Genomic DNA, 15,261 nt, shown 5'->3' on the forward strand with positions numbered 1-15,261 from the left:
ATAGCACAGTGTATTAGGTTGATTGTCTTGGCATTAAGTTCAACCTTCTTCTTTTCTTCCTCTATCTATTCATTGTCTTCCTTTGGCACTACATCTCCATCAGCATTTTGCTTTATTGGAATGTCCAGTCCATTGACAATAATCTTTCAGATGTTGTAGCCAATTGACTACACGAAGATTCGCATTCTCTCTTTCCAGTATGAGTAGTTGCTGTCGTTTGAAGTAGGAATGTCTATTGTTCGACTGCCCTTCGGTGAGAGTGTACGCTATGATGTTAGCACCCATATTGTTAGGTCATGAATCTTTGCTCCAAGCTATGAAGCTTGACTCCTTGAGACCTTACTCCTGATACCAATTGATGGAACTGCTAGAACTTGAGAAGGGGGTTAAATCAAGTTAACTCAGAAATGAAGTTCTTATGCTCTATTTTTGCAGATTCTGATTATGTAGGAGATTTTTTTCGTTTTGTCTCTAAAACCAGATAGAAACAGAGAAGGAAAGAAGAGAATGAGGCCAGCATGTATCCTGGTTCGATTTTTAAGTGCCATGAAACCTACATCTAGTCTCCACCATAATCATGGTAGAATTTTTACTATAATCAACCAGATTACAAACACCAATACTAATAAATTACAACATAATTCATCTAGTATCTTTCACTAAGCTTTCTACACCAAAGCCTAGCTACTCAAGTGCTGTCCCAACTTAGAAGGGGAACCTAACTAGATTCAGAAATACCAAGTGCTATCCCAACTTGGCAAGAAAAACCTGTAGATTCAATCTACCACCAAGTGCTATCCCAACTTGGCAAGAGGAACTAAGCCTTAGTTTAGCAAAACCAAATACATAGAAATATTTCTTTGAATTTTTCATGCATTTCTCTGGCCTCTTCTCTCATGACTTTTTCAACTCACACTCATAAGCCTTTTTCTCAAATACAGAAAGATGACATTGGATAGCCATAACAAAGAAAATCTAAAATGAAGCACAAATTGAAGGAAAAAAATCCAGTTAAAGTGTTTTGAGATGATGCTCTTGTATCACTCTATTTTTCTTGCTTTCAAATGTTGAAGTGAGGCCAGCTTTATAGATGCATATTGATCTTTCAATTTCTTGTACCTTTTTTTCTCGTTGAAGCTGTCTCCATTTGCATGTAATGCTTTTTCCATTCTGTTCCATTACCTCTACTGTCTGAAGAGTTGTTGCCTTTCTTAGCATGCACTGCATTTTCATTTTCATGCTATAGCAACTGCTGTTCATAGCTCTACGTTTTTTGTTTTGCTCTTACAAACTTTGCTAGTGATCTTTTGCATTTTAATTTTATTTTGTCCTTGAATCTTTGTTGCTTTCCTAGAGTCACAGCTGTCCCATAATAGCACCAAATGTCCCTTTTTTCTTTTTCCTTTTTTGTTCCAACAATAAATATTTAAGAGCCCTCTCTCTTGCCTTGTATATCCTCAACGGTGCTTAATAGGAATATTAGGTTGAAATTTTGGAGTTGTGATATGTAAAGTTGCTGAAATAACATAAAATTGAGCTGGAAAGTAAGTAAATGGACCTACATCGCTTAGCACACATATTAAACAAATTTAGATTTTAACCCAAAAAATATTTGTCATCATTTATATAAAATCTAAAATCAAACTTAACTCAATAATTTAAATTTTTGATTTATGATTACAACAAAATTTTAAATTTTAGGATTATTTTTACAGCAATTTTGCCATGATAACTATTTTTAAAGTGTTATCGTTTATATTATGGCAGATTACAAAAAATTTATGACATTTTTATTGTTTGTTTTAGTACAAAGTAATTTTAAAATTATTATTTTAAAAATTTAGTTAATTTGTATCCTGAAAATATATATTAAGAGTATAATAATAAAAAAAATTTTAAAATTTTTAATATATTAAATTTATAAAAAAATAAATTTTCAATAATTTTTAGTCAAATGCTTTTTTATGAGACTTTTAAAATGTGACTTTGGATATAGGTTAGCAAAAACTTTATTTTAATGAGATGGAATTGCATGTTCCTTCAAAAAGAACGGAGCAACCAACTCAATGGATAACTTATCTGTTATACTCGAATCCCGATTTTGAAACACAAAAAGTCAATTTTCACCCATAACACATCATGGGCCAATGGCCATGCCCCGCCCTTTTCCTTGCCCATAATAATCGTAAACAGTGGAAATAATAATAATAATAATAATAATAATAATAATAATAATAATAATAATAATAATAATAATAATAATTGAAATGCTGATTTTCATCATGAGTTCATGGCACATGAAATAATATAAAGTTTGATTATCACAATAATAGTGCCATGGACTTTTTGCATTTTATTTAAAAGTAAAATCCTTTTTGGATATTTTTTTTATTAGAGGCATAAATCTTTTTGTAATAACTTTTGTCAAAAAATTACGTGATATAATTTGTATGAGTCTTATGTAAATGATAATCATTTGATTGAGACTGTTTAATTTTAATATAATTATTAAAACGATATATTCTAATAAGTAAACAATTATAATTTCTTTTCAATGATCATATAAACAATAAATAATATCAATTAAATAGTTATTATCCATATAAGATAAGTGAAGGCTAGATCATATACAAATTAATTCCAATTTGTTCATAAATAATTTTTGTCATTTTTTGTCAAAAATTCTTATAGAATGACTCATGTCTCTAACAAAGAAAAATAAAAAAAACAAATTATTAATCATTAAAGTGTAAATAGTCTAAACTAAAAGAAAATAAAAACTGAAAATAAAAAATCTCTCGTCTAGATAAAATAAAAAAATATCTAATCTACACCTCCAATAATTCATTTTTGCATAGATTATTTGCTCAACAAACATATTTAAAAACATATTGTGGAGTAAAAGCTACCAAATAATATTATATTTCTCAAAGAAATCTCCATTTTTCAATTCCTATCAAGCAATTCCTAAAGCCATTGACCTTTTCTTGAATCTGAATTCAAGTTCACAAGAAATTAAGAAATAAGAATAATGAGACACCAGCAACAACTGGAAGCTGAAGAAGATTACCAATCAAGGGTTCTATACGAGCTATGTTCCATGATCCATCGCACTCTCAAGTTCCCTTATCATCCATATCCATTTCCTTCTTCTTCCTCGTCCTCCTCTTCCTCCTCGAGCCAGCCATGGTGGACAATGTTGTCGTGGGCCGCCGTGAGTTCCTCGCAGAATTCTCCGGCGGCTTTCGCGTCCATGTTTCTGGGCATATCACTTACACTGATGCTATTCGGGTCGGCCACATTCCTAGTAGGGTTCATCATGTTACCATGGGTTACTCTCTTGGTTGTGATTTTCTGTGTAGCCTCATTGGTTTCCAACTTATCCAAGCTCTTGAATCGTCTCATTCTTGGATCCACTACTTTCCACAATAACGACTTCACATGTAAGTCACTTTTTTCTTTACTAATTTTTTTTTAAGTAAATTTAAAGCTTTCGTCGAGATTTAATCAAAATTAAATCGGATATAATCAAATAATATATTTTTATATAAAATATATACCAATAAAAATAAGACCAGTTTAATTGATTTACCAATTTTATTGACTCTTTGAGAAAGGATTAATAAAGGTGAGCTTAATTTAACTCTAAAAACTAGTTTATAGGGTAAAAAATACTTTACACTTGTAAACTCTTTAAAAATTTTATTTTAAGAGATGTGAGACTTGTAATATATCTCTTTTATACTTATAAATGATCATTTGGAGCGTGAACATTTTTACATAAATAGTCAATAACATTGAATCAGATAGATTTTGGTGCTATACTATAAAATTACTTTTTTTAAAAAATTAAATTAATAGAAGAGAATAGTTATATTTATAATTTTAAAAATAAATAAGTAACTAATGGTGTTATGCACTTTTGCACTTATTTAATTTATTTTATTTTTTACACGATGGTATTTTTAATTTTGCTTAATTAATTGTAGTATATCTTATATATATAGTTCTAACATTATTATTTATTGTAGACAGATGAGGCCAGGAAATTTTTAAAGCTCTGGGAGGGAAGAAGAATTCACCTAGAATTTTTGAGGTTAGATTGGAGATTACAATACATGGTTATGTACCATTTTGAAAAGTAATTAATGAAGCTGGTAACATTGCTGAGTTTGATGATGACTTTGCATGAAATAGAATAATAAACTATCAAATATGTTCCCGTGGCATGAATTATTGGTATGTTTTGTGAGTGAAGGCTTTCGCATTGAAAGAAATCACAAACAAATGACATCTATATCTATTTGTAAGTTCATTATAATAATTGACAAGTTGGTTTGAATATATATTTACCATAATGATAAGTTGAAGAAACCGTTAAATTCTTCTTTATCCGAAAAATAGATTTTTTCAATTTTTTTTTGTCTCATTTAAAAAATATGTAATAAAAAATCATAGATTATAAAGAAATTAAGAGAATCCGTTTCATCTTTATCCATATATTATTAAAAGGGAAGTAGGTGTGATGATAAATATTGATAAATGGGTTTGTACATTCTGATGCGAGGTGTGGAAGTTTCTGTCTTTATCTGTTAGCAGAGAACAGAGATAATGCACGAACTAGTGATGGGCGTGTGGGTGTGGATTACTGGTTTTGAATTGTGGCTGGCTACAACAATACATGCACTTGCAATTTTGATGCTAGGTGTTGCAACTATGGGCAGCGCATCTTTTACGATGCACATAGTAGAATTTTCTGGATTTTTAATTCGAATTTATGTGCTGTATACATATATTATATTATATATAATAAATCATCAAAATTATAATTTTTATAATTTATAAAAAAATTTATAATACATTCTTATATATGATCTTTTTAAATATTTTTTAAAATATATAAGTTATAATTTATTAATATAGAATTATAGATTATGTATTTATGTTTCTATTATTTAAGTCAGCTCGTGAGCTCGAGCTAGCTCGTGAGTTTTCGGTGAGATGAGCTTGAATTTAAAAAATAGGCTTCATTGTTAATGAGTCGAGTTATGAGCCAAGTTCAATTTTTGTGAGCCGAGCTTAAGCTTGGTCTAGCTTGCCTCAGCTCGGCTCACTTCCAACCCTATGACCGATTATCAAGAGTTAACTTTTGATTATAAATGTGAAAATGTGATTTTTATTTAAGTGATTAATTAGTATGTGATTTTTTCGTGTTTATATATGTAACATAATTGATGGTTACACTAGAGAAAATGGTACAACGTAATTGATTTTTTGTGCTTCTCTCATGTAAATTTCTTGTTTTGGTTTTATTTGGTAGTAATTTTTTTAGGTGCACAAATAACACGATGTTATAATTAAATAAGAATCTCTATGACACAATAACAAAATCACAGGATTGTATGTGAGTTGAATATATCAAGTAATTAATCACAAAAAAGAAGAAAAGTGCTCTAAGAAGCAAGATATTGACCATATTAGCAACCTTTGTCATGTGTGTATATATATATAATCAAAGACAAATTAAGAAACATAGAAAAAAGTTCATGTCCAAGTAAAGTGACTATGCTGAATGCTTCATCCGCTACCAATGTGAACATTAATGGCAATGAGGAAAATAACCATGAATCCAAAGAAGAGAAGAGAGTGGACAAATATGGAGATGCCACTGGTTTGAAAGTTGAGAAACTCCACCACACGTCCTTTGCCCGGAAGCTGGAACAGTAAACCTGGCGAGAACACCACGAACAGGACTAAACCAATAATTACAGGAGCCCAATCTGCCATTTAATTTGTGTGCTCTTAACGTCTCTCTTTTGCTAAAGGAAGAAGAAAGAGTTGAACATAGAAATTACATTAAGCAATCAAGGAGGAGGATTTAATAGCAAAATGAGTGGCGATAATAGATGTGGGATAAGACATCATAAAGTTCAAGGAGGGAGAGTTAGTAAGTAAGACGTTAAAAATAAAAATTGAAGATGGGACAAATGGAACGGTTTATGATCAGTGTAGTCATTGGATGCAATGATTCCTTGGACGGCTACTACTGAAGGTGAAAATCGTCAGTTATTTTCATGGTGAAAATCAGGTATAGTCAACTTCACGTAAAGTTGATAGTTGAGAGTTATTAGATGAAAATTTAATCAAATTAGTCAAATCATTTAACGACTCTCATCTATTAACTTCATGTGAAGTCAAATGCACCTGAGTTTATTTTCACTTATTTTCATACGAAATTGTTAGTCAAAAATCATTAGATAATTTGACATATTTAACTAAATTATTATTTAATAATTTTTAACTAGTAACTTTATATAAATATAACTATACATGAGTTTCTACTAAATAATAAATATAGTAACTTAGACTTAGATCGATATTGCTAAAAAAACAGTATAATTAGATATTTTTTAAATAGTATCATTTATTAAGTTTTTAGAGGAGAAAAAAATAAAAAATAATTTTTTTAAATTTTTTGAATAAATAAAATGTGAAAGTGAATATTTAAATTATTAAATAATAATAAATTCTTAAAAAAACTGACCAAAGATAAAAGGACAAGTAACAGTTTTAAAAAGATAATACTTCAAGATGGAAAATTGTGCTTGAGAACTATTTTTGGTGGCGCAATGAGATTAAAACGCAACAAAAAAGAATTGCACAATCAAACTCGCCGGCAAAGTTCTAATAGAAGTGATAGATGAACACTAGAAAGTCAACGTATATTTTTGTATATTTATATGTATTATAATTAATTATTAAAATAATTAATCTTAGTTTAATTATTTTATTGGTAGTATAATTTTATCATATTTTTTATATAAAAATTTTTAGTTAAATACTTTAATTTTAAAATAAATATTCATTATTAAATTAATTCNGACAAATTCATCTCATTAAAATATATTAAAAAATTTAACCAAATGAATCTTTATCATACATGAAAATTTTTACTAATTTTTAAAATTTTTATGATAATCTCTTTATATAACATAATATAATATTTGTTGAATACGTGAATGATCATGCATTGACCTATTTTTAATAATAATCCACGAAATAATTTTTAAGAAAATTACTTATAATTTTTTATGATATTTTTTAATTTAACAAGTCAAAATTTTAAACACCATACTTATTTAAACAAATTAGTAAACTAACTATTACATTAGTCCAAATTGACTATTTTTAAGAAAATTATGATCGGAAAAATTGAAAGTAATGCAAGCTCAAGTGCTAAAAACTAAAAAGCCTTTCAAGCTTTTTATTTTTGGTGGAAAACGGAGCTAGAAGCCCAACCCCCTTGAAATCTTGAAAGACCATAAGAAAAAGGAAACCCAACCCGCTTCAGAAGGAAAATTGGGGGTCCATGTTAGTTGTCTGCTTCAGAAGCAATATTGGACCTTCCCATCCTGTTTTAAAGTGACGTTGCTTCTGACCAAAATAATGTGACGTTGCTTCTTGACTTTGGACCAAAACAGACTCTTCATTTCAACAAAGAACATGACCCCATAGAACCAAAAAAATGAAGGCTATGCCTATGTGTTGGGTTCACTTTTTATGGGTAAGGCTTTATAAATACCGAAACCCATTCTTTAAACATCTGGGGTAATCCGTCCAAAAAAAAAAACCATCTGGGGTACATCATGCCAAAATTAAAAATAAAATATAAAAACATCTGGGGTACGTCGTACATGGGTAGTTTCAAAATTTTTAAAATTTCTTTTAATCTTTAAAAATAATTCTCAAATATGAGTAAATGTTGTCCTCTCCTAATTAACATGATCTAGATCACTAATATAAAAATTTCTTCACTATTTTTTTCTACAGAAGAGATAATTCATGTAAAACATAATAATTGATTTTTCATTGATTTAGAATTATTCGATAAATTAATTTGACTAACTTAGAAATTAAAATTTTTTACATTTAAAGTGATAATTGATTATTGAACTCTCGATACTTAAGTTAACAAGTACTCAAGCATTGCTTCTTGTTTTTTTATTTCTCATCTCGTTCTTGGCATTTAAATTTATAGGTCCAATTATGTTGAGAGTCCAATGTAAAAGCGTGCAAGAAGCACAGTAGCTCTCGTTAAACTCTATAAAGAGTTCTAAAGAAGAGTAGAAAGAAATGGAATCAGAAGAGAAGATGGAAGAATCGAAAACGAAGAAGAGCTGAGAAAGTGAAAGAGAATGAAATTGATTGAGAATTGAGTGAGAACACTAGCAGAATCTCTGCTTCTCAGTCAGTTACAAAGCGACTATATTATATACATCACTAAACTAAGTCATCCCTAACTAACTTATGAATTTGCGAAAAATATCTAAAAACCAACTACTTTGCCGTTAGCTACCTCTAACTATTTAACTTACAATGCAAGTTGATCATTACTAACCAACTAACATTAACCTATTAGACCGAACCAATCAATTCACATCCAACAAAGAATGTAGAAGCCTAAAAAGGTGGCTCAATTACACTACTCTGAATAACGAAAAAGATGATATCAATAAAAGATGGCATGAGCATTGCGGAAGATGGTTTGCTTAAAGGATCAAAGAAGACATCCATGGCTGTTACATGGACTAGCCAAGATTCACTACATACCAATTAGCGTGCTCTGAACAACCTTAGAAACATTCGATGACATGACAATGATCCTTGGCCAATCTCATATCTAACAACTTTTTGAAGCAATATTGAAACCATTGCAACCCAAGCTATGAGGAATGTTAGGGACCAGCACTTTTGTTAAATTCTGGTCAGTATTTAACCATTAAAAAGAAATTGAATGATTTTATATCATTAGATGCAATCTCACACTATTAAAAACATCATTGATCGCTAATTAATAACTAAAAGTCACAAAATTTGCTGGTCCCCTAGACTTTTTCTATTGATATCATGCCCTTGCAAAATGTTCTAAAATAAATACGTTAATAAATTATATTAGAAATATAATTATTCATGTCATTTAGATTAAATTTTTGAGATGAGTAGTTTCATGACATAGTATTAAAGGTCTATGTTCAAAAGGTTAAGATCAATCCATGAAGAGTCAAAAATAAAAGAAAAAACATCATAAGACAAATGAAAGGAAAAAATAAAAAAAAAATATCATAAGACAAATAAAAAAATAAGGCCTACCTACGTAAAAATCAAACAAATTTAAAAAAGACTCTTATTTAAGAGAGAGTATCAGAAATATAACCATTCATATTGATGAGTGAATTTATAATAAATAAAAAAAGTAAAATTTTAAATATTTTTTTAATTAAGATAGTTAAACTCACATGTAACTAAAGTTATAAATTCAATAGTAATAAATTACCATCATTACTTAAAAAATTTCTTCACTTCAAAGAAATTAAATTTCAAAATAAGTATTGTTATAACTTTTGTTTTTGATCAACAATGACTATTAATTTTGGAAACTTCAATCAAATCACCATTCCTGCATATGTATCTTCCATCCGGCCCCATGAATATATAATTTTGGTTTCTTTCATATGGGACCGGGAAAAGAAAAAGGAGAGAAAGAATTATATGAAACCTGGCTTTGCAAGTATGCTGTATGCCCACTTAAATTAATAATAATATATAATATATAGATATAGACCTTGTCCTCCTTTGCATTTTCAGTGCAAAATTCTTTAAGCATCATATATGGACACAAGCTTCAATTCTATATAATTTAAAGTTAATCATGTCAATCAGAGAACGATTGAACAAAAATATTATATGTCCCATTATTTTCTAAGTTCTTAAATGCTTTCTCTTTTCAAGCTTTGAACAACTAAATTAAGGAACCTACCAGAGTGTCTCATGCCAAAGCTCCATCTTTTCACACACGCGTTTCTTTTTTCCTTTTTCCAAATTTCAATAGTTTAATGAATAAGATAGACGCACTTTGATCAATCCATAAAGCAATCCGGAAAAAAAGAAAAAAAAAAGGAACGTCCAGGTTAACAATTATTAGAAGCTTATGATAATTAACTTCAAATTAGTTAAAGCAGTAGATATTTTGATCTAAGACAGATGTTGAGTTTAAATTTGAGAATAATAATAACAATAGTAATATTTTCTTAATCGATTCTTATAGAATTTAGTTAGGCCACGTTGAATTAGTCGAATTTTTAGTAATAAGTTTTAGATATATGCAATTCCAACACACCAAAAAAATGTTTATTATAATAAAAAAAGGAAAAAAAAAAAGAAAAAAAAAGCAGTTCCTTTTGCTGGCACACACCTCACTGGGCACTATCATTCACATACCTTTCTTGCTAAACAAACCTTTGTCTTTTTATCACTCAAGTTTAGCATCATATCTTCTCCTTAACCACCAAGAAATTCATGCTCCTTATTAAGAAACTTGAGCCACATGGTCCATAGAATTGACAGAGTCCCATTCTCAAGCATATTCAACATATTAGTAGTAGAAGAGAGAGTGATACACTGAAGTAGTGGAACAGAGGAGGCAGACTAGACAAAGATGAGTGCCGATTGGGGACCGGTGATCGTCGCGGTGGGGCTGTTCATCCTCCTATCTCCAGGGCTGCTCTTCCAGTTCCCATCAAGGTTTAGGGTTGTTGAGTTTGGAAACATGAGCACTAGTGGAATTTCCATTTTAGTTCATGCAATCATTTTCTTTTGTATACTTACCATCTTGGTTATTGCTGTAGGCGTTCACATACACATTAATTGATACAAATCAATCCCAAGTTTCATAGAATTTGACAATCTCTCCCATAATTATGTTTTTTATTTCACCTTTTGAACTTTCTTCTTCTTTATTTCTTCTGTACTGTGTACCAGTGCTGATGATGATCAAATTGTTCAAATTAAAAAAGGGGATATAACTCTAGGAATTATATATATATATTATACCTTTTGTTATTGCGTGGTTTAATTTCTTTTGTTTTAGCAATGCTTATTTTGTATATAACCTAATAAAAGGCTGGTCTTCAATTGGACCTAACTAAGGTAACTAGGTCTGATCCACTTTCATATATCAACTTATCAAACTCGTAGCAATGGTTGTCCAAAAAATCTCGTGATTTCGCACAGATGGAAGATTTGTAGGTCTCTCATAAAGCTGTACCAAGATATAGAACTTTTTTAAGTGTGGTGAGTGTGTGTAGTGTAAGATGAAATAAAAAAAACTCGTATTTATAGTTCAATAAAATTCTTTTATAACTTTAGAGAAACTTTACCTATAACGTGGAGAGTTTAATTTTAAAGTTAGCAAATTCTAACCTTATTATTATTTTGGACATATGGATTGGACAATTTTTAATCCTAAATATTCATCACAAACTCAAACACCTATCCACCCACACACAATTATACAATACGGGTTCTTATGCACTGCATGGGTTAAATTTATGTTTGGAACCCGAATGCAACTTCATGAAGGCCAACTGGCCAACGAATCTAGCATTTGTGCCAAGCCTCATCTACAATCTTATTATTACTTAAACTCAAAATCGGATGAATAATTCTAAACAAGGAAATTTCTATTCAATTTATTAAACCATTCCCGTGAAAACTGGTTCAACTTTTGTGAATATTGAATAGATTTCTCTTGTTGTAGAGCTGGGTCAAAGTTTCAGGAGCTGAACCATTTAGTAAGCGAATAGAAGAAGAGAGGAATGAGAGGATTCAATAGAGTTGTGGAATTTCTGATTACTACTACGAAAAACCTCAACTTCTTACATTGCAGGTTTCCTATTTATACACGGTGAACTAATTGCCAAACATAAGTCACGTGCACAGTCATTTAGTATGAATGAAAGCCATTGAGCTTCGCATTGAAGTTGGAGATGGAATTCAAAATCCAACAAGTTTAGACAATGTCATTGGGGCACAGCCACGATTCGGCGAGGATTGGATCTGGCTTCAAGAACAAGCCATTGAGGTGAAGTTTCTGGAATTTCTGCCATAACTCAATTTTTCTCGAGAAAAGGAGATGAGATAAATACAGAAGAGATAAAAATCAGAAAAAAAAAAAGTGCGGAAGAGAATCGTACTTCTATGAGAAAATAATTTTGATATTCTTGATGAAACATTGACATGATACATCAGAATATATAGTTACTTGAAGTACAAAGTTACTTTAATTAACTTTAACTGAATGCATGTGCCTCTAATAAACATCTAACTAGTTTACTAACTCTAACATGATGCCAGATAAATACATGGCCCTGTTAACACATCCCTTTTCCCCCCGAGTGTGTGAATGACTCAAAAAACAAACGGTGGCATTAAATCTCTCAAGGTCAAAACTCAAAAACACAATTTGAAATTTGAACCTCTAGAAATTATTAGATCCCCACAAGAAACTGGTAGGACAACGATCGATTTTGTAAGCGTCTATAAAGAGAAAATTTTAGACCAGTATTTTTATTAAAATTTGATCAATACTTAATTAGTAAAAAAAAGTGAGTAACCAGACATTATTAGATATAATTTTACACCATTAAAAATACTAGTAATGATTAATTGATGACAAAAAATCATAAAATCTACTAACCCTAACACTCTTCTATAATTTTGTATGACCTAAAAAAGTTGGTCACTAAACTAGTAAATTTTTTTAGCAACCAAATTTGCTCACCAATACCAAAACTATATACTATTTGGTAATTAAATTGGTAGTTAAATATTGCTTTGTGTAAATATTTGGTCAATATTTCAATTGCTAAATATGACATTAGGGACCTGTTTAACTATCAAAATAAACTTACACTTTGTTTAACCTTTTGGTAAAAAAATTATAGAGATAGCGACTGATTTAGTGGCTAATAAAAAATGAGGCCTGCTACACATACAAGTCTTTTTGGCTTACAAGTTTTACAAGTTGGCACAAGCCCAACAAAACACACGCATTACACTCTCACATTCAAGAGTAAATAAACGCACGTTATTTAACCACTTCATGTTTCCAAAGCACGCTACTCACCATGCATTATGAACCACTCTTCTTCTTCTTCTTCCTCCATGAAAACGAGTTTCTTGCAAATTTGAAGATAATGGAACTTCAGAAATACACCCAAACGATTACAGAAATACACCCAAACGGTTACAGAAATTCACCCAAAAGATTATAGAAATATACCCAAACGATTATAGAAATACACCCAAAGGATGTGATGTAATAATATTTTGTGTTTTTTTTTTTAATTTTAAAAATTTTTCACTATAGTTTTCATATAAGGCTCAATATAAAGAGATGAAGAATTGGGCCCGTGAAAAACATGGGGGATGCGAAATACGGAGATGGGGCAATTATTCCCTCATGGTGGAGATCAGGACGGGAACAAAGAGCAGATCTAGGGGCGGAGATGGAGAGCAGACAGACATCCTCGCCCCTGTCCCACCCCATTGACATCCCTACTTTAGTGACCCAAAATATTTATAGTATATTTTTTTAATTAAATTATTTGATATTTACCAATTTAACGATCATTAATTTTTATAGCCTAATTTTTTATGAATAATTCTCCACATACAAGCGTTTTTTTATGCAAGTCTTTACAAGTCATTATATTAACGCGCTTTGAATCGTTACTGCACGTTTTCACTGCACCTTCTTCTTCCTCTTCCTCTTCTTCTTTTTCTTTTCTTTCGTTTCTTGCCTTCTCTTTCTCCTTCTTCATTTACGTGCTTTTCTCTCTGTTTTCTTTCTTCGTTATTCTCGATTTCCATTGTTTTTTGACATCAAACTCTGAAATAGTTTTTGAAGAAGAAGAAGCAGCAGAAAATGAGGAGGAGAAAGAGAAAGAGTTCTGAATTATGCATAAGGTGTACTTCAACGAATTTTGGATGTATTTCTTAAATCCTTTGGGTGTATTTCTATAATCGTTTGGGTATATTTCTATAATCTTTTGGGTGAATTTCTGTAACCGTTTGGGTGTATTTCTGTAATCGTTTGGGTGTATTTCTGAAGTTCCATTATCTTCAAATTTGCAAGAAACTCGTTTTCATGGAGGAAGAAGAAGAAGAAGAGTGGTTCATAATGCATGGTGAGTAGCGTGCTTTGGAAACATGAAGTGGTTAAATAACGTGCGTTTATTTACTCTTGAATGTGAGAGTGTAATGCGTGTGTTTTGTTGGGCTTGTGTCTGCGCTTCCTTCTGGCAGTTTCGTCTGCGCCCGTTTTAGTTTTTTTCTCTTTATTTCGTTGTTTTAAATAAGTTTCAAACTCAAGTTATCACTTGAGTTTGAGGGGGATGTTAGAATATAATTAGCATCAATTAGGATCAATTAGTATATTTAATATATCTGAATATTTATTATAAGAGATTACGTCTTATTATTACGATTCTCTTAATACCTATAAATATTATTTTATATTGTATCATTCTACACAACTTGAGCAGACAACTTGAATACATACAAATCCTTTTCTCTACTACTCTTTCTTACCTTTCTAACAATGTTAACATATATCATAATCAAGAATATCATATATTAAATAAAATTTTGACATAATAAAAAAATAATTACCTAAACTTCTAAATTAAGATTTAATACAAAAACACTAAATTAGATTCTAACTCAACTTCAGATACAAAGAGAAAATTCAAAAAACAAAAAAAAGATTAAATCAAATACAAAAGAATACATAATAAATAAACAAAAATGACAAAAAACAGAGAAGGATAAATTATAAACTGTAATAAATCAGCAAAAAAAATACATAACAGAGAAGAGCGCCGAGAGAGAGAATGCCGCGATGTCCGATGATGGCGCAATGAGTGGAACGGCGAGATGAGAAGGAGAGTGGCAACGGAGGTGTTTAGAGATGGCTGGTTGGGTGCAGAGAAGGAGGGTGTCGCAAGGGCAGGAGAGAGCGCGACGCTAGTAGGGGGGATTCTCATTTTTTCTATATACATAGAAGATGAAATGACTAAAAAATTAAAATGAGAAATAAACTATTAAAGGGTGTTTAAGTCATTTAATATATTCGGAAATTATGGGAATAGAAATTCCCATTGTCTCCACAAAAATTTCGGCCTCTCAGAAAATTTTGACATAAAGAAAATTAGCCTCTCATAATAAAATTAGTTACTGATTTAGTAACCGACATGAAAATTTGATTATGAAACTGTTGGTCATTAATTAATCGCTAATTGACAACCAATATGAAAATTAGAAAATGGAAAAGTTTAGGGACCAGCAGTTTTGTTGAATTTTGGCCAACATGTAACCAGCAGAGGAAGGTGAGCCATTGGATGAAATCTCACACCAATCTCA

General features: G+C 30.5%; 3 protein-coding genes across 6 annotated transcripts; 2 read left to right on the forward strand and 1 right to left on the reverse strand.

Annotated features, from left to right (window-relative positions):
- The first annotated feature begins 2,935 nt into the window (after positions 1-2,935).
- Positions 2,936-4,747, forward strand: LOC107494756 (uncharacterized). 4 transcript variants are annotated; one of them, XR_001593361.3, is made up of 3 exons: positions 2,936-3,443; positions 4,032-4,096; positions 4,600-4,747. XR_001593361.3 is itself a non-coding variant. In XM_016115791.3 (3 exons), the coding sequence occupies exons 1-3, from the start codon at positions 3,032-3,034 to the stop codon at positions 4,610-4,612; spliced, it is 486 nt and encodes a 161-aa protein (XP_015971277.1). In that variant the 5' UTR covers positions 2,936-3,031; the 3' UTR covers positions 4,613-4,747. The 4 variants fall into 4 exon arrangements, 3 of the variants coding, with proteins under 3 accessions (XP_015971277.1, XP_015971276.2, XP_020980787.1); XM_016115791.3 differs by having other exon boundaries at positions 4,036-4,096; XM_016115790.3 differs by having other exon boundaries at positions 4,036-4,096; positions 4,577-4,665.
- An 816-nt stretch (positions 4,748-5,563) lies between these two features.
- Positions 5,564-5,804, reverse strand: LOC107494764 (uncharacterized). Its single transcript, XM_016115798.3, has one exon. The coding sequence runs from the start codon at positions 5,785-5,787 to the stop codon at positions 5,578-5,580; it is 210 nt and encodes a 69-aa protein (XP_015971284.1). The 5' UTR covers positions 5,788-5,804; the 3' UTR covers positions 5,564-5,577.
- Positions 5,805-10,295: 4,491 nt separating this feature from the next.
- On the forward strand, positions 10,296-10,743 carry LOC107494746 (uncharacterized). The gene has a single exon (XM_016115783.3). It carries the CDS (start codon positions 10,496-10,498, stop codon positions 10,706-10,708), a length of 213 nt encoding a protein of 70 aa, XP_015971269.1. The 5' UTR covers positions 10,296-10,495; the 3' UTR covers positions 10,709-10,743.
- Positions 10,744-15,261: the final 4,518 nt, after the last annotated feature.

Source organism: Arachis duranensis, chromosome 6 (assembly GCF_000817695.3).
Source record: "Arachis duranensis cultivar V14167 chromosome 6, aradu.V14167.gnm2.J7QH, whole genome shotgun sequence".
Lineage (NCBI taxonomy): Eukaryota > Viridiplantae > Streptophyta > Magnoliopsida > Fabales > Fabaceae > Arachis > Arachis duranensis.